Here is a 19,900-nt window from a genome sequence, read left to right as displayed (position 1 = left end):
TGGCTCTGTCATAAACAGTCAAGGGCTATGACCTTGGGTAAATCACTTCCTCTTTTTGGGCCACCATGTTTTCAATAGAAAATAAAAGGCTTGAACTTAATAATGTTGTCTGTGAAACCCCTGAGCCCTAGTGGATTCCTTGGAGCTGACCTCAGAGGTCACTGCATTGGCAGGGAAAGCCCACCCTCCACTCCATCTGCTTAACTGTTGCAGATACAGCTTTGCATGTTTACTTTTTCCATATGAAATGTCTTTTATAGACATATACTTTTCCCTGGCAGAAATGAATTTGACAGTTCTATAAGATTATCTCTAAAACTCTAATACTTCATGATTTTATAACCTAATTCTAAATGCATCATTCTAGAGAGTTACTAGTTTGAATTTCCACTTGTAATTATCATATTACTACATCTTTCTGCAGGTTGTAATATTTCACTAATTCCAATCTTGAATTTGCTTCTATGCTAGAAACCAAGGACCTGGCTAATCTACAAATTGGATTATATTTCTCAGATACTCACTTTAACCATGAATATAGAAGTTGTGTACTGCTTGTCAAACAGTTGCTTGAAGTTTTTATGGTGTAGTCTTTGGACTCACATGCTTATTTGCTTAAAATCATTGAGGAAGAAGAATAAAATTTAGACTGTCAATAAAATAAGATAACCCTGCTCCTTTTGTGAAAAGATAATTCACACTACATAAGTCACATGCCTCAGTTGGTCTTTGTCCACTGAATAGTGTTTCAAAACTTTTTTATGTCATGTAGTTATGATTATTTTGACTTATTTGAAGCATCTACTTAGTCTTTAAAAGTTTCTACCATTATTCATCAGTGCAATATTATTTTTTGCCCCTTTTTCTCTTTCAACCAAAATTTTCAGTAAAATAGGAATAGTTTGCTCTTATGGGAATAATTGCAGTGAAATTTAGTGGAGTAATTTAAATAAATATGTTTCTCCATGGAAGTTTGACCATCTCTTGAGGGTTTAATTTTATTGTATTTTGGTAGTTTTCCATTTTGTAGTAGAAAAAGTCCACTTAAAGATATACTTTCAGGTATCTTTAATTTTTTAGATAATTTTTCATAATTATTTTTATTCAAGAGACATTTATTGAATGCTGTTGTGTGCTTGGTAGGCACATACAAAAGTTGATAAAGTGCTGTGTATAAATAGTAGTAAGATGCACAAGAAGTGTAGAGGAGGAAGTAACAAAGGTTGAGGGATATAGTTTTCAGGGAAAGATTCACAGGTTTCACAGTAACAGGTTTGAGGGGTTTGTTGGAGTTTGCCATGTAATGGGGCAGCTGTGTGTACGGAGGACTTCAGGAGCACATTTGTCAAATTTAGACAGACATGATTGCTACTGTAGGTACTCTAGCTAGATATTGCTGAAATTTGCATGGAATGACTAGGAGATGTACAGGTTATGATCAGAGATGAAATTGGAAGGTGACAGACTGCTGGGTTTTGAAGGGAATGAGTGAGTCTTGCTACTCTATGTTAAGTGAGAAATGTAAAAAAGAGAGGTGGTTTTTTTTTGTTGTTGTTGTTGTTTTTTTTTTTTTTTTTTTTTTTTAAATTCTATTTAGTACTGTGCTGGACTTGGAGGGAGCCTGGGTTAGGTCACAATGAGGGCCAAGAAGGTGATTTTTATGAGTTAATTCATTGATAATATGGATTTGGGATAACAGTGCCAACTTAAATCACACAAGATGGATTAGAAACCTAGAATGAAAAATTAATGATTGGATTTGAAATATTACAGATAAGGGGCATGGCACCATGGTGCAGTAGGTTAATCCTCCATCAGTGGCACCGGCATCCAATATGTGCATCGATTAGAATCCAGGCTGCTCCTCTTCTGATTCAGCTCTCTGCTGTGGCCTGGGAAAGCAGGAGAGGATGACCCAAGTCCTTGGGCCTCAGCACCCGTATGGGAGACCGGAAAGAAACTCCTGGCTCCTGACTTCTGATTGGCGCAGCTCCGGCCGTTGTGGCCATTTGGGGAGTGAACCAGTGGATGGAAGACCTTTCTATCTGTCTCTCCCTCTCACTGTCTGTAACTCTACCTCTCAATAAATAAATCTTAAAAAAAAAAAAAAAGAAATATTATAGATAAGCAGTACACTGTTCAGTGTAGTAGCTTATCTGATGTGAATCAGAGTAGACTAGTATGTCTTTGATTCTTTTTCCTAACTCGTTTTATTTTTCCTATGGATACCTTAGTGTAACTGCTTTTGTATACACTCTGTGTGTGCTGTGTACTTGCATGGTTTGTACACATGAACCGTGTTTGCCATACTCGTTGACTTGAGTCCACCTTAGCCAGTCTAATTCATACCATTTACTCAACATTGAGAATATATTATTGAATGTTGTATGTCACACATTGTAGGCCCTGGGAATGCTACAGCATAGAACATAAAGTATCTTCTACTTTATTAATTTACAATGAAATATAAACTACCTTCTTCCCTCTGTTTCCCAGTTTGACCTTGGTATTAAAATGTCCCTATTTCTTCCCGTTTTTTCTGAATATCATCGGAAGAAATCAAATTACACTTGGAGCTTCCATGTTAGCAGGTGAATTCTTGATCACTGATTAGACATTGGCTTTTTATGTAGCAGAAAACAGCTGTTCTAATATCCACTTTGTCTTTTTTTAAGTCAAAGATACACATGCACAAATACCAGAAATCATCCGTGGTTGATTGGGACTAAACATTGTTTGTCTTTTAAATGTAACCACATATTGCCAAGGACTTGAAGTCCACACATTGTTTGGCCTTCTGAATTTCTCAGGAACCAGCAGGTGGCAGCAGTTCTACACACAGGTTTACAGAGGCATTGTATTTAAAAATAAATTTAAGTTGTGGATTTACACTCCTGAATTTTTGAGAAATGTCAGTTGGCTACAGGTATGCTTAGAAAGTAGGAAATGCCTTAAGAAAAGTTTAAAAGTTTTTATTGTCATGGGGCCAGCATTGTGGCGTAGTAGGCTAAGCCTCTGCCTGTGGCGCTGGCATCCCTTACAGGTGCCTGTTTGTGTCCCAGCTGCTCCTCTTCCCATCCAGCTCTCTGTGTATGGCCTAGGAAAGCAGTGGAACATGGCCCAGCTCCTGCCATTGCGGCCACTGGGGGAATGAACCAGCAGATAGAAGACCTTTCCCTCTGTTTCTCCCTCTCTCTATATGTAACTCTACTTCTCAAATAAATAGATAAAATATTATATTGTCATTTTAAGTGGGATTTGGCTCTTTTGATTGAAATTTTTATATTTAATTTTACTTGAAAGGCAGAGAGACAGAGATTTTCTGTTTGCTGGTTTATTTCCCAAATCCCTACAATAGCCAGAGCTGGGTCAGGCCAAATCCAGGAGTGAAGAACTTCATCTATGTCTCCCATGTGTGGAAGGGGTCTAAGCCCTTGGGCCACACCTATTGACTCTCAGGATATACATTAGCAGGAAGCTGGATGGGAAGCAGAGTAGCTGGGACTCAAACCAGGCACTCTGACAGTGGCAGGGGCATCCCAAGTGGCAACATAATCCCCTTGTCAAATGCCCTCACCTGTGGCTCGCTTTAAATAATACATTTAGTATCTTATAATACTGAATTATTTTGTTATAATTGTTTTTACTTCCAGAAAGGCTAGTTCATTTCCACTATAGTCTTATAGTGCCTCTTTGATTTGCACTTATGTGTCTAGTGGACAGTTGCTGGCTTCCATTTATAAGTGTGTATTTGTGAGGCTGTGTGTTAGAGTGATAGGTTACAACTACTTGTTAGTGCTGCTTCTTGTATGCTGATATATTCATCTCTAGCCCTGAGTCCCAGCTTATTTTCAATAGTTAAGTTAATTAACAAGGAGCTAGTTATTTACCTAGTGAAAGACAGAAATAAAACTGATGGTAAAATCTTAGGATTTTGTGTATTTAATGTATTATTGTAAGCTTTATTTTACATGACTTTTATATACTTTCTTCCAAATGAAGTTAATTGGTATTAGTGATAAAATCTTTTCTCCAGAAAAAGATCACTTCTTTTAAAAGGTCAGAATTTTAAATGTCATTGTCTAATAGTACTGGTAAAAGGCATCCTCTGTTAATTTTATTTGACCATTTTTTTAAACTTAAGTAGCTCTTTCTATAAATGCATGTGTAGTAGAAAAATGTTTCGTTAGTTCAAAGCTTCTCTGCTTGTAACCATAGCTGAGAGCACCAAACTCCTGTTTAGAATTTTTTTCATAAATATGTACATTTTGTATATTAGTACTAGTTTGCTATTTACAGTGCTATTTGCATACATTGTTACAGATGTTATAATATGTACTAGATTTTATTTATAAGAATAAATTCTTATTTAAAATATATAATAGCCTGAGGGGCCAGTGGGTTAATTCTCTGCCTCCGGCGCTGTCATCTCATATGGGCGCTGGTTCTAGTCCCGGCTGCTCCTCTTCCAATCCAGCTCTCTGTTGTGGCCTAGGAAAGCAGTAGAAGATGGTCCAAGTCCTTGGCCCCCTGCATCTACGTGGGAGAACTAGAAGAAGCTCCTGGCTCCTGGCTTTGGATCGGCTGAGCTCCGGCCGTTGCAGCCATTTGGGGAGTGAACCAATGGAAAGAAGACCTTTCTGTCTGTCTCTCTTACTGTCTGTAACTCTACCTCTCAAATAAATAAAACCTTTAAAAAAATAAAATACTGTATAATTAGTCTGAAGAAAAACTGAATTTGGTAGTTGTATTTAAAGTGGTGTTTTGAGGAGTGGAAGAATAAGCAGGTTTCCTAGAAATTGCAGTGAGATCTGAAGTGTCACATGTTTCGAAAAGGTTAGGAAGTGGATTTTCTCCTGGAGTTGTGGAATGGTGGAAAGGAGAACTGTTAGAGTGTGCTGCTCAGCATTGGAAGCCCAGCTCTGCCATTTTCAGGCAGCGGAGTTCCAAGCAAATTATTTATCTTTGTGAACTTCTCATCTCTTTAAGGTGGGCATAATTTATCCCCCTTCCATGGGTGATATTCTTTAAAATTTTAATTAGTGATTTGTAGATACAGTTCTAAAAACAGGTTATTCCTCTCCTCCTTCCCAAAGTGGGGATAATTTCAAGTGCATGTGATTAGATTATGACTAGATGAGATGGCAAAAAGTTGAAGCAGTTATTTAATGTAATACATGCACAACATAGCCATTCAGAAGGAGTTATCAATGAAATTTTTTTAAAAAAATTATTTACGTATTTGTGAGGCAGAAAGAGAAAGACAGATGTGAGAGCCAGCTCCTCCTATTGCTGGTTCAGTCCCCAAATGCTCACAATGGCCCCTGGCTTCCAGGAACTCAGCCCAAGCCTCCCGCCTCACTTAAGCCATCACCACCGTCTCTGGGGATCTGCATTAGCTGCAAGCTGGAGTTGTGATAGAGCTAGGTATGGAACCCAGGCACACCAATGTGGGACAGAGACATCTTAACCAGCATCTTGATCACAAGACCAAATACCTGTCCCCATCAATAAAATTTTAAACTCTGTTCTGCAAATCAGCTGTGAAATGTTACCCAGGTTTTTTAGTATCCTTAAACATAGCTGCATTGCCTTTTTTTGTGAGGGGAAAAAAAAAAAGGGTAAGAATAAGACCTTATCAATGCCAATTATATAAAACATTATTCTGAGAACACTTAGTAAAACTGTCAAGGGAAGTTATTCAGAAATAATTTAATGCTCTAAGACTTACAGAAGAAAATATTCCATTGCTTATAATCTAGTTGAAATGGTATCATTTAAGAATTAAATTTCAGGGGCTGGTGTTGTGCAGTGGGTTAAGTCACCACTTCAACACCAGCATCCCATATGGGCACCAGTTTGTGTCCTAGTTGGTCCACTTCAACCCAGTTCCCTGCTAATGGCCTGGGAAAGCAGCAAAAGGCCCCAATTTCGGGCCCCTGCCACCCTTGTGGGAGATCTGGATGGAGTTCCAGGCTCTCAGCTTTGGTCTAGCCCAGTCCCAGCCATTGTGACCATTTGAGGATTGAATCAGCAGATGGAAGATCTCTGTCTCCATGTCTCCCTTCTCTTTCTGTAACTCTGCCTTTCAAATAAATAAATAGATGAACCTTTAAAAAAATTAAATTTCAAAAGTCAGGAGCATTTAGGTGACTTTCACATCGGGTTTTAACTTTAAAGTTCTCTGTGTTACTTTGTGTTTTAATTTAAATTCCACATTTAAATTCTTGAGTATCTTAATCATCCTGTTGGATAGTGCCTTCGTATATTGATAGACTTCTAGGAACCCCAAGCCATATTAATCATATATCTAAAAGGAAATAGTTTTCAAGAGTGGAGAACCTCTTCTCTGCCAATGGCCATTCGGATATGTATAACGTCATCCACAGGCCATACAAAATTATCACCTTAAAAATTAGTCTGCTATGGGGCCAGCGCCATGGCTCACTTGGTTAATCCTCTGCCTGCAGCGCCGGCATGCTATATGGGCTCTGGATTTTGTCCTGGTTGCTCCTCTTCCAGTCAAGCTCTCTGATGTGGCCCAGGAAGGCAGTAGAGAATGGCCCAAGTGCTTGGACCCCTGCATCTGCATGGGAGACCAGGAAGAAGCACCTGGCTCCTGGCTTTGGATTGGTGTAGCGTCAGCCATAACGGCCATTTGGGGAGTGAACCAACGGAAGGAAGACCTTAGTCTCTCTCTCACTGTCTATAACTCTACCTGTCAAATAAATTAAAAAATAAATTAGTCTGCTATATAGATTTACTGAATTTCAGGCCCACAAACCATTTGGTCTAGCCATGCCTTTTATGGTCTGCTGGCCTGATGTTCCTTACCCCTGGCTTAAATTGTATGTGAAATGAAGAATAGTGATTTAATAAGTTTAGCCCTGTATTCTTCCTAAAAATTGTTCACTCGGTTAGCAGTGAGTAGCAGATAAAGTGAAGATTACTAGAAACTTTTACTTTGAAACAGCTGTTTTGGGGAGGAGTCCTATTTTATTAACTTTTTAAATTTTGTATATTACACATAAATTTGTCATTTTTAAAACAGCTGTATATTTTAAGGAAAGGGAAAAATTATTATTCCCAAACTTCCCTCCTGTGGGGAGCAATCCGGACTAGACTGAGTTACTGGAATTAAGACTTATTCTATGCATCTGCTCTCCCACAATATGGCGCTGGGAGAGGAGGCAACAGCTTCTACCCAGCTGCCTCTCACCAACTTGACAAGCTGCAGGACCTGCTCCTGATTGGAGGAGAGCAGCGTACTCGGCGTGTGGGCAGCCGAGTTAGGATTGGCGGAGGAGGACTATAAAGGAGGAGAGAGACGGCATGCACCAGGAACATCTAAGGGGAACATCTGAAGGGACACCTGTGCAGCCCCCGAGAGAGCCGGCCGGTGGTGTGCCGCTCCCCTGCGGAAGTGGGGAATGTGGCAGGGGGAACTGCCCTTCCACGGAGGTGGAAGGGACAGTAGCCAACCCGGGAAGAACCAGCAGCAAACCCGGGGAGGGCCGAGCAGACGAAAGAACAGCGCAGGGTCCTGTGTCGTTCCTCCACGAAGAGGGGGAGCGACATAATGGTGCCGTGACTCGGATATGAAGCCTAGGCAGGGTTCAGTGTCGTTCCTCCACGAAGAGGGGGAGCGACATAATGGTGCCGTGACTCGGATAGGAAACTTAGGACGGATAGGAAACTTAGGAGGGAAGAAATGGGAAGAACTGGGAAATTACCGGAGAGAGAGACTAGCAAACAGCCTAGGGAAAAGCCGGACGAAAAGGGTGCCGGAAGAAGCTATTGAAAGCCTAGGCATAGATTCGGATATGGACTACGGGGGGAAGCTGGGAGAAATCTTTAAGGTCGAAAGCGAAAGTGAAAGCTAGAACAAACAGACTCGGATACGGACTGTGGGGAGAAGCCAGGAGAAATGAGGGAGGAGTATTGTTGGAGGAAAGCTTGGGGAAACATACCGGGTAGAGAAAAATGTTAGGGAAATTGAAGCCGCGGGGGGCAGGCCAAGGCGGAGACGTAAGCTGGGTAGAATTCGCCAGGCTAGCCCGGGGAACTTGGATTGAATGCTAGTGGCGGAGACGCAAGCTACGCTGTGTGACTCGCGGAAGCCGCCGCGTGCAGAGAGAGCATGGGGCGTGAATAGATAGGGAACGCGGGGCTGGCGCGAGGCCGTGGTTCAGACACGAAAGGGCTAGTGAGAGACCGCAGAGTGTGCGCGCGAAGCCGAGCCGCGCAGAGCCGGGAGCCCGCCGGCGGGGCGAGGCGCCGGGAAGCCGCGCGGAGCCGTGAAGCTGCCGCGGGGCGGGAGCCGGGAAGCCGCGGGGATAAGAGAAACAGAAGTTTAGAAGTAAAATGAGAGCGGGAAGCTGCGGGGATAAGAGAAACAGAAGTTTAGAAGTAAAATGAAAGAAATAGGAATGCTGGAAGATAGAAGTAAAATGGGAGAAATAGGAATGCCCGGAGATAGAGAAGTAGAGAAATAGAAAGGCCTCCCCACAACACTGCAATGTGAGAGCTTGGATTCGGTCTGCCTGATTAAGTGAGGCGATGAGCACCTGCGGGCGGCTAGCAGCTTATGCGCCGCAGGTCACCGAAGACAGGCACGAATTAACATCAGTAAGGCCTCCCCACAATACAGCAATTAGGAGGCTTGGATTCGGTCTGCCTGATTAAGGCGGTAAGCACCAGCAAGCAGCTCGACCAGAGTATGAGCTGCAGGTCACCGAAGATAGGCACGAACCAACACTAATAAGTCTCCCCCACAATACGGCAATGAGAAAGCTTGGATTCGGTCTGCCTGATTAGGGCGGTAAGCACCAACAGGCGGCTCGACCAGAGCATGCGCTGCAGGGCACCGAACACAGGCACGCATCAGCGCCTAAAAACCTCCTCACAACATGGCGAAGAGAGGACCCGGGTTCGGTTTGCCTGATTGATAGGACTTGTAAGAACCTGTGGCAACTCTAGCAAGCAGAGCAGAGTGTGTGCCACGGGGCACTGAAGACAGGCGCGTATCAACGCCAAAAATAAAAAGAAAGGGGGATCTGTGGGGAGCAATCCGGACTAGACTGAGTTACTGGAATTAAGACTTATTCTATGCATCTGCTCTCCCACAATATGGCGCTGGGAGAGGAGGCAACAGCTTCTACCCAGCTGCCTCTCACCAACTTGACAAGCTGCAGGACCTGCTCCTGATTGGAGGAGAGCAGCGTACTCGGCGTGTGGGCAGCCGAGTTAGGATTGGCGGAGGAGGACTATAAAGGAGGAGAGAGACGGCATGCACCAGGAACATCTAAGGGGAACATCTGAAGGGACACCTGTGCAGCCCCCGAGAGAGCCGGCCTGCGGTGTGCCGCTCCCCTGCGGAAGTGGGGAATGTGGCAGGGGGAACTGCCCTTCCACGGAGGTGGAAGGGACAGTAGCCAACCCGGGAAGAACCAGCAGCAAACCCGGGGAGGGCCGAGCAGACGAAAGAACAGCGCAGGGTCCTGTGTCGTTCCTCCACGAAGAGGGGGAGCGACATAATGGTGCCGTGACTCGGATATGAAGCCTAGGCAGGGTTCAGTGTCGTTCCTCCACGAAGAGGGGGAGCGACACCTCCCACTACTCACACTCTATTTTCCTTTCTTTTCTTCCTCTTTTTTTTTTTTTTTTTTGTGTGTGTGTGTGTGTGAAAGGTGAAGTTACAGAGAGGGAGAGGCAGAGGCGGCAGCAGAGAGAAAAGTCTTCTATCTGCTGGTTCACTCCTCAAATGGCCACAACCGCCAGTGCTGAGCCAGAGCAAAGCCAGGAGCCAGGATATTCATCTGGGTCTCCCACATGGGTACAGGGGACCAAGCACTTGGGCTATCTTCCTGCGCTTTCCCAGGTACATGAGCCAGGGACTGTATTGGAAGTGGAGCATCTGGGACTCAACTGGTGCCCATATGGGATGCTGGCATCCCAGGTGGTAGCTTAACTTGCTGTACCACACTGCTGGCCCCTTATTTTCCTTTCTAATGAAAAGCACTTATTGTACCTTTCAAATGTAAGTATCAATGGATTGACATGTGTCTGTCTATGCTGTACTCTATGCTGTCATATCATAATGTCTATCCCAGCAGGTGTGAGTTCATACTGTACATATTCTGCATGTTATTTTAGTTAGTATCTCAGAGATGATTTTTATGTCTGTATTACAAAAATTTACCTCTGTAGATTGAATCATTACTTGGTATTTCTTAAAGTGAATGTTCTATAATTAACCATTTCCTTGTGAATGCCCTCTAAACCAAGAAACACATGTGTTGAACAAGTTTGATTTAATACTTTTTGCAGCAATGGAAAACGAAAATCATAGGGAAACCACAGGTGTCTTACTAAGAGGATTTTTTTTTAAATGGGCTGATTTTAGAGGATTGGGCCTATATTAGGTGATTTTTGTGGAGGGTTTAAGTAAGGCTTTACTCTGAATTGAGTACTGTCAGGAAAATAGATAATTCTGTAATGAGTATCTTAATCTTTAAAAGGATGAAAAGAATAAACAGAGGTAAAATCTGTAATTAATAAAAAAGCAGTGATCATATTGGTGTAGGTTAGGGGTGTATTTGTAGCTTTGACAATGTTCTTTTTTTTGAAATGTGTCCATTATGGAATGAGAAGGGTTTTACACTGATCCCTCATAGACACATAGTGCCCTTGTCTCATGTTTATGATTGTGTAACTGTTAATGTTCAACAAAACAGAGCTGTTGGTACTCGGCTAGTTTATAGAAAAACCAACACCTGGCTGATTCAACCAGGCCAGCTGTACAGTGTCAGGGACTGCTTCTTTCCTGCTCAACTGATAAACAGAGGGGTTGTTAGTTTTTTGTTTTGGTTTGTTTTGTTTGCTTGTTATTTGTTTATTTGCAAAGAGAGCGTGCAAGCATGTGAGAGAGAACAGGTTAGCTTCCATCCACTGATTCACTCTCCAATCACTGGTTCACTTTCCAAACACTGCAGTGGCCAGGGCTGGGCTGGCCCTTTGCTGGGGTGAATCTGGGAGCCAGGAATATAATCCAGGACTCCTTTGTGGGTAGCAGGAACTCAGGTACTTGAGGCATCACTGCTGCATAGGTAGGAAGCTGGAACTAGGAATAGAACTCAAATACTCCCATAAGGGATGCAGGTGTCTTAACTGCTACACTAAACACCTGCTCCATATAAGGGTTTTGTTTTGTTTTTTGCTTTTTGCAGAATTTTTCCTTATCATTGTTACAGTGAGCATTCTTATTGCATAGACTTTTGTGTACAAGTGTAAATTCCTACAAGTGAGATTATATCAAGGGTTATATAAAGTACCATAAAATTTGATTGTATTCATCTCTAGAGAGCCTGTATTTATTTCTACTCCTTAGTAAACAAGAACGCCTTAGCCAGGAATAGATGTTAGCATTCTAAGATTTTCTGTTATTTTTTTTTTTTACTTGAAAGACAGATTTGCCATCCAGTAGTTTACTCCCAGGTGTCCGTAACAACCAGGGCTGGACCAGGCTAAAGCCTGAAACCAGAAACTCAGTCCAGGTCTCCTATTTGGGTGGCAGGGACCCAAGTACTTGAGCCATCGCGTGCTGCCTCCCGTGGTGAACATTAACCAGAAGCTGCAACCAAGAGTAGAACTGGGATTTGAAGCCAGGAACTCCAATATGAAATATGGATGTCTCAAGTGCTAAAGCATTGTGCTTTAACAAATTGCTTTAACAAACAACATTTGCCTCTCTGGTTGAGGGTTTTTTGTGTGTTTTTTTTTTTTTTTTTTTAATGTTTATTTGTTTTTATCTGCTTGAAAGGCAGAAAGAGAGGAGAGGTAGGGAGGAAGTGAGGGAAAGGAAGAGAAAGAGAAAGATCTCTTTGATTCCCTCACTAGCCAGGGCTAGGCCATGCTGAAGGCAAGAACCTGGAACTCTGCTTGGCTCTCCCATATGGGTGGCAGGGGCCCAAACACTTAGGCCATCATGTGCTGCCTGCTAGATGCAATAGCAGAAAGCTGGGTAGGAAGCGGAGAAGCCAGAATTCGAATGAGCACTCCAATGTGGTATGCAGGCATCTCAAATAGTTGCTTAACCCACTACATCACAAAACCTGTCCTTCTCATTGAATTTTAAGGACTCTATATTTTATGGATATTTATGACAAATCTTTGTCTCCTATGTGTCTTTTCTTTATGCTTAGGAGAGCTTTTATCAGCCTGAGATTATAAAAACAATGTTCTAGTGAGAGTAAGCTTAATTTTTTTTCCAAAAGTGCTCTAGTATCCTGATGCCATTTGTTGACTAGTTCATTATTTTCCTGAGTGCCCATTGTATATAGTTCATTTAAGTTTTAACCATATACACATGCCCACACTCATACACACACAGAGCTAAACAGTTCTAAAAGCAAGGAATGAAATATATGAATCAATAATTACATTTGTCCTTTAGGAAAACTCTTAATTGACATGTAAAACTTCTGACAACATAAAAAAAGTTGGGAATGCAGCTGGAAATGAGATGAAGTTTATTTCCTGAATTACAAGCCCATATATATGGTTTTATTTTTATTTTTATTTTTTTATTTTTTATTTTTTGACAGGCAGAGTGGACAGTGAGAGAGAGACAGAGAAAGGTCTTCCTTTGCCGTTGGTTCACCCTCCAATGGCCGCCAAGACCGGCACGTTGCGGCCGGCGCACCGCGCTGATCCAAAGGCAGAAGCCAGGTACTTCTCCTGGTCTCCCATGGGGTATAGGGCCCAAGCACTTGGGCCATCCTCCACTGCACTCCCGGGCCACAGCAGAGAGCTGGACAGGAAGAGGAGGGACTGGGTCAGAATCCGGCGCCCCGACTGGGACTAGAACCCGGGATGCTGGTGCCGCAGGCGGAGGATTAGCCTATTGAGCCGCAGCGCTGGCTCCATATATATGTTTTTGTAAAACATTCTATTGATGCAACTCACCTTACAGCTTGAAATTATAAGGGGATAGTCACAGTGTTTAACAGTATTAATTCCTCCCCTTGTAGTTCTGTCCATGGGTAGCCAGTCTCCCTCAGAGTACATAGTCCAAGAAGGAGCAAGGTAGAGGTGTAAAATGAAGACCCAGTTCTGTAAGTCATATACCATCTATCCTATCTGCTGTATTTTATTTGTTTGAGGTGATTCAGTAATGCAGCTCATTCTCAAAGAGAGGAGAATTATGCTGTCATTCTTGAAGAAGACAGAAATTGTTATACTGCAGATATTTATTTTGTGTGTTTATGGATCAGAGAAGAGTAAGGGGTTCATTTGTAATGTTTGACTTCTTAGGACACTGCCTTAGGAAAACCACGTGAAGTATTCCGACTTCCTACAGATTTGACTGCGTATGACAATCGTCTTTGTGCATCTCTCTACTTCACGTCTTCTACCTGGGTTACATTGTCAGATGGAACTGGAAGGTTGTATGTCATTGCAACAGGCGAACGTGGAAATAGTGCTTCTGAAAAATGGGAGGTGAGTTTAAGACATGTGAAGTCCAGAAACTATATACAAATTAGACTTATTTGAAGGAACAGTTTGCCAAGGACAATTTATGTGTGATCTCTTGGTTTTTCTAAAGTATTTATATAACATTTTGGGTCTGTGCTTGATTGAATTATCAAATATATGCCTTCTTTGCTTTGATGTGATATATAAACTGTTCCTGTTTTTTATCTAGGGTTTGTGCGATTGCCTAGAATTGCATTCATTTTTCAAAAAAATATTTTTTTTACTGCATTATATGTGTAAAGTACTGTATTTGATAAACAAACAAACAAACAAACCTGCATTGGGATTTTTGAACTACCCACATGTTAGATTTGCTGGCGTTTACATGTGGTCAAATACTGAGTTTACTGGACTGTTTCCTGCTAAGAAAAGTACATTATAGTCTAAACATAGTTTTGTGCCAGTGTTTAAAATGACATTTTTACTTCACTTTTTCTTTAACAGAACATTTGAGCTTGAGGGGTAGGTTATAGTTTTAATAGTAGTAAATAAGGAATTGATGTCTCCAATGCCAGAGTTTTTGCAGTGGAAGAAAATGGTGTTGAACATATAATAAAAGGATTTATTATTTCAACTCTTCTGAAGAATAAGTGTATTGTAATATTGCTACTCTCCATACTTTAACAGGTAGCATTTAACTCTGGGTAAAGAGATAACAAGTTCAATGTAGTTACATATTGACAAGTGTTTTCATTGGACCATCAGATGTTATGAGACTGGGCTTAAAAACAACACATGCATTCTGCTCATTCTGCTACAAGGAGATTGGTGATTGGAAGGAGTTTTTCATTTTCTTTTTTTTTTTTTTTTCTGCTGTGTGTGTCTCCTTGGCATAGATTAGGCCTTCAATAATTTTTTAACCAATTGGAGATCTGTCTTATGCCCTTTTTAGAATATACTGTGTATAGATACTGTTCTGAAATGTTTCAACTAACTTTGTTTTGATTGGGTTCTATGTGAAGTGGGAGAAGAGTGGAAGGACATTATGGGATATTCATCACTTTAAGGAGAAGTTTAGGAGGGTTTTAGGACTTGGGGGTAATTTTTGTATGAGAGAAGAAGCAGAAGGTGGAAGTAGATAAAGAGCATGATAGAGCATAAGGAGGCCCAGGGTAGTGATGCTAACGGAAATGTAAAAAGAAATTAAAGAGCAGGGGGCACTGCCTGTCTTCTAAATGTGTTGCTCCTCCTTTGGTGAGGGTGCAGTATATCAGAAGTATCTCAGCTGAGATGCTGGGTTTGTTCAGAAGACTGGAAATTTTAGCCTAACAATTTTTTTTTCACGAAGTCCAAATATCTGTTCCTCTCATTCACTGACACCCTTTTACTCACATGAGGAAAAAAAATTCAAACAATATTCTGATACCTACCCAAACTTGGTTTTCCCTTCTTGCTGATGTCTCTCCATTTATATGGGATGCTGGTATTGTAGGTGGTGGCTTAACTTGCTGTGCCACAATGCCACCAACCAGATAAAAGTTGTTTTTTTTTTTTTAAAGACCTAAGTTTTTTCAGTGGTGTTCAATTATTCATTTTTTTCATTTATTTGGAATTCTTGTTTAGGAATTTGTCTTATAGCTTTATTTAATATTTCCTTCAATACAAATGTAATAGTTTTTAGATAACATGTTTGTGGTATAAAAAAGAATTAGAAAGGATTTTGTGTGTATTTATTTCATGTGTGGATTAGCCTTTTTAAAAATGTCAGCATTTCGGGGCTGGCGCTGTGTGCAGCGGGTTAAAGCCCTGGCCTGAAGTGCTGGCATCCCATATGAGCGCTGGTTCTAGCCTCAGCTCTCTGGTATGGCCTGGAATAGCAGTAGAAGATGGCCCAAGTCCTTGGGCCCCTGCACCCATGTGGGAGACCCAGAGGAAGCTCTTGGCTTCTGATCAGCACAGCTCCGGCCGTTGCAGCCATCTGGGGAGTGAACCAGCGGATGGAAGACCTCTCTGTCTGTCTCTACCTTTCTCTGTAATTCTGCCTTTCAAATAAATAAATCTTAAAAAAAAGGCAGCATTTCTAGGACTTTGGATCTGAACTGGCATTCCAATATGGGATGTGGCAGCCCAAGCAGTGACTTAACCTGCTGTGCCGCAGTACATGCCCAGGCTTATATTTTACATGAAACCTACTGTGTTATCTTTTTTAAAATATACACAGAATCTTGGTTTGGGGAAATAAAGTTTACTGATTTTTCATCCAAAGCTTTTCACTTTCTTGTCTTTGTAAACTTCCAGAAAATAAACAGGAAAAGAAATAGTAACAGTAAAAAAGCATACCTGCATATACACTTATACTCACACTGTCCGGAAGTTGAGAGGAAGGGGTCTTACACGGAACAGGGGAATGTTGACGGGCACATGCAGCCTTTGTTGTGTGGAGCACTCTTTTCCCTTGATAATTCTTTTTGAGGAGATTGCTTGCACGTCTCTTTCTACTTCACATGCTGTTGTGATGCCCCCTTGTTTTTATTTTGAAGCCAACATTAATGATCAGTTTTCTCTGTTACACAAATGAATGTTTTTCTGAGTTCTTTCTTCAAAGAACATTATTTAAACGTACAGCCTATATAAAAGGTTTTTTAAATTTTTTAAAAAGATTTATTTATTTGAAAGGCAGAGTTACAGAGAGGAAGAGGCAGAGTGAGAAAGAGAGAGAGAGAGAGAGATCTTCCATCCACTGATTCACTCCCCAAATGGCCATAATGGCCAGGGCTGGGCCAGGCCAAAGCGAAGAGCCAGAATCTTCATCCACGTCTCCCACGCTGGTGCAGGGTCCAAGAGCCATCATCTGCTGCTTTCCTAGGCCATTAGGAGAGAGCTGGATTGGAAGTGGAGCAGCCAGGACTCGAACTGCCACCTATATGGGATGTCAGCTCTGCACTCGACAGTTTAACCTGCTACGCCACCGTGCCAACCCCTTAAATTTTTTTTTTTTTTTTTTTTTTTTTTTTTTTTTTTTTTTTTTTTTTTTTTTTTTTTTGACAGGCAGAGTGGACAGTGAGAGAGAGAGTCAGAGAGAGAAAGGTCTTCCTTTGCCGCTGGTTCACCCTCCAATGGCCGCCGCTGCAGCCGGCGCACCGCGCTGATCCTGGCAGGAGCCAGGAGCCAGGTGCTTTTCCTGGTCTCCCATGGGGTGCAGGGCCCAAGCACCTGGGCCATCCTCCACTGCACTCCCTGGCCATAGCAGAGAGCTGGCCTGGAAGAGGGGCAACCGGGACAGAATCCGGCGCCCCAACCGGGACTAGAACCCGGTGTGCCGGCGCCGCAAGGTGGAGGATTAGCCTATTGAGCCACGGCGCCGGCTTAAATTTTTTTTAATTCCTTGTAGTAAATAGCCTCCAAAGTAATTGTAAGATTGTAAGAATTCTGTATATTTGCTTTGTGTTATCTGTGTTTATGTAACATGTACATTATCATTTGTAATTTTTTTTGTAGATTATGTTTAATGAAGAGCTTGGGAATCCTTTTATCATAATTCACAGTATCTCATTGCAAAAAATGGAAGAACATTCAATAGCTATCCTACTTCTTCGAATAGAGAAAGAGGACTTGGATATGAAAGGAAGCGGTTTTTATGTTTCTTTGGAGTGGGTCACTATCAGCAACAAAAATAAAGGTAAAACAGAATTCTAGAAACACTCACCTCTCCACTGTATGCCTCCCACCATGGTTCACTTCATCTAATAGATTTTGAAATGCAGAGCTCTCTCTGTAAATGCTGTTAGCTTTTTCTTGGGCATTGTGTTTGGATTCTTGTGCCTACCACTCCTGGTAGAATGAGTATCTGTAGGCAGTTTTTCTTTCGTTACGGTTGTGGAAAAAATTATTTATTTTCACAGCAAGTAAGCCTTCTGTATAAAAGGAAACATTAATAAAGTTCAAAGAATTTAACATGTGCTTTTTTAATATAAATAATGTATACATTATCTTCCTATGTTAATAAATTTTTAAGTAAATGTAAGTTAATGATACATTACAGTGTAATTTAAATGTAAGTAGGTATGAATGTCTCCACATGGAAATGAATACCTTTATTTTCACTGAACTTTGCCTGTTGTTTCTACCCTCAGGAGAATGGAATGTACCTTTTCTCACCTGGTGTGCTTCCATGTGTTAAAAGGTCCTAGACCTTGGTCTCTGAAGCTGTCAGGCTTCAAACTTGACATTAAAAATCTTTCTTGTGTATTAATTTGAATTTCTTTAATACTATTAACTTGCTCTTCACCTTTGCTTAGCACTTACTGCCTTGCCAAGTGACTTTTTTATTTTAAGATAACTAAGGGACTTGGTTTCCTTGATGACTGTTTTTCCCAGTTTTTATTAGCTTCCTTATTTATGAGTTAATTTAACAAAATATCATTTATTACTATAGAAAATATTTCCTTTACCATAGCTACTAGATTATAATCTGATAAAGGCAATTAGTATTTTTTTACAACAGGGCTTCCCCTTTTATTATAAAATCAACAACAAATATCTATATAGATATTATCTCAAAATAGTTTATAAGTAAGTTGAATAAATCTCTTAGATTTATTCTTTGGAGTACTTAATGTAATTTATTTGTTCTTATTCTCAGGGTTGTAGTTTCATCTCTGGAAGAACACATTAACTTAAGACATTAGATTAAGTATTGGAAATTTTTCTGTAAAGAACGGTCTGATCTATGTCACAAGCTGTTCAACTATGCCACTATGGTACATAGGTAATACATAAATGAATAGGTACTATGTAATAGGGTAATACATAGGCCGGCGCTGCGGCTCAGTAGGCTAATCTTCCACCTGTGGTGCTGGCTTCCCTGGTTCTAGTCCCGGTCGGGGCGCCAGATTCTGTCCCGGTTGCTCCTCTTCCATTCCAGCTCTCTGCTGTGTCCCGGGAGTGCAGTGGAGGATGGCCCGGGTCCTTGGGCCCTGCACCCGCATGGGAGACCGGGAGGAAGCTCCTGGCTCCTGGCTTCGGATCAGCACAGCACACCAGCCACAACGTGCTGGCTGTAGCAGCTACTTGGGGGGTGAACCAACGGAAGGAAGACCTTTCTCTCTGTCTCTCTCTCTAACTGTGCCTGTCCAAAAAAAAAAAATAGGGTAGTATATAAATGAATGAGTATAGTTGTGTTCTAATAATATTTTTGTTTGAACATTGAAATTTGAATTTTAATAGTTTCCATATATATTTAAATAATCAATTACAAAGATAAAATTCAAGGTTAGCTTTTAGGTCATATAAAAATAGTCCTAGATTTGACTCATGGGCCATAGTGTGTAGACTACTACTTTAAATGATAGAAACTTTGCTTTTTTTAAATTAAGATTTGTAATTAATCATCTTTTAAGAGAAATTATCCTGCATATTTCTCCTGCCCTTCTTCAAGGCACTTCGTTCTGTAACAGCATTAGCTCAATCATGCAGTTCATCAGATCTTCTTGGAAAACAGCAGCAATGAACTAGCCCCATCATCTATTGCCTTTATCTTCCTTCGCATGCCTCGACTGGACAGATACATTTGGATTAAAGTTTCTTGTTTTCTTCTTTTTGTTTTTCTTGATTTATTTATTTGAAAGGCAGAGTTACTGGATAAAGGGAGAGAAGAGATGCACAGAGAGAGAGAAAGAAAGAACAAGAGATCTTCCCATCAGCTGGATCCACTGGTTCGCCACCCAAATGGCTGTAATGGCTGAGGCTGGCCCAGGCTGAAGCCAGAAGCCTGGAACTCCATCTGCGTCTCCTATGTGGGTGCAGGGGCCCTAAGGACTTAGACCACTCTCCTCTTCTTTCCCTGGTGTATTAGCAGGATGTTTTTTATTCTTCCAAGTTTTTAGTTGTATTAATTTTCTTTATGGTTCCTTTAATCATTTTCTCTTTAATGTTTTAGTCCTTCCCTCCTCAACTATTACCAGAATAATTGTGTTATTTTGTCTTTTATTTTCTAAATTAACAGAAAACTGTTTTTGTAAACTGTTGGGTGAAATATTTGATAAATTATATTTTGTGGTCAAGTAAGTTTGAAATTGTGGACATACAATATCCCTGTTGCACATTATTCATATTAACTTTTCTAAAGATTTTTAGGGAGATATAAAGTTTTAGTCTGGCAATCCCCATTTACTTAATGATGGACTCTACCTTTCGAGATGTTCCTATTGTTTTCCGTCTCACACAATGGGAAAAGCTGTAATATAAAATACATAATGCTTACAGTTGGATTTTCAAAGGTGGATAAGATGATTTGCCCTGCATGTACCTATGAGGAAGAATAGAGGTTTTAGTTGATACATGCAGTTGCAAGCCTACTCTTAAATATGTATGAATTGAATGTGTGTATGTAGGTGAGGATTTAGAGTAAAAACAATGACAGATG

The 19,900-nt window shown here is 41.1% G+C and overlaps 1 protein-coding gene across 1 annotated transcript in view; it reads left to right on the top strand.

The window, feature by feature from the left end:
- Positions 1 to 19,900, top strand: part of NUDCD1 (NudC domain containing 1) — a 90,195-nt gene that overhangs the window by 19,066 nt on the left and 51,229 nt on the right. Inside the window, exons 3-4 of the mRNA XM_002710736.5 lie at positions 13,315 to 13,500; positions 16,975 to 17,155. Of these exons, the coding sequence (XP_002710782.1) occupies positions 13,315 to 13,500; positions 16,975 to 17,155 (367 nt within the window). The remainder of the gene's footprint in view (positions 1 to 13,314; positions 13,501 to 16,974; positions 17,156 to 19,900) is intronic.

Source organism: Oryctolagus cuniculus, chromosome 6 (assembly GCF_964237555.1).
Source record: "Oryctolagus cuniculus chromosome 6, mOryCun1.1, whole genome shotgun sequence".
Taxonomy (NCBI): Eukaryota; Metazoa; Chordata; class Mammalia; order Lagomorpha; family Leporidae; genus Oryctolagus; species Oryctolagus cuniculus.
Note: the sequence above shows the minus strand (reverse complement) of the source record. Positions and strands in the feature narration are given on the sequence as shown.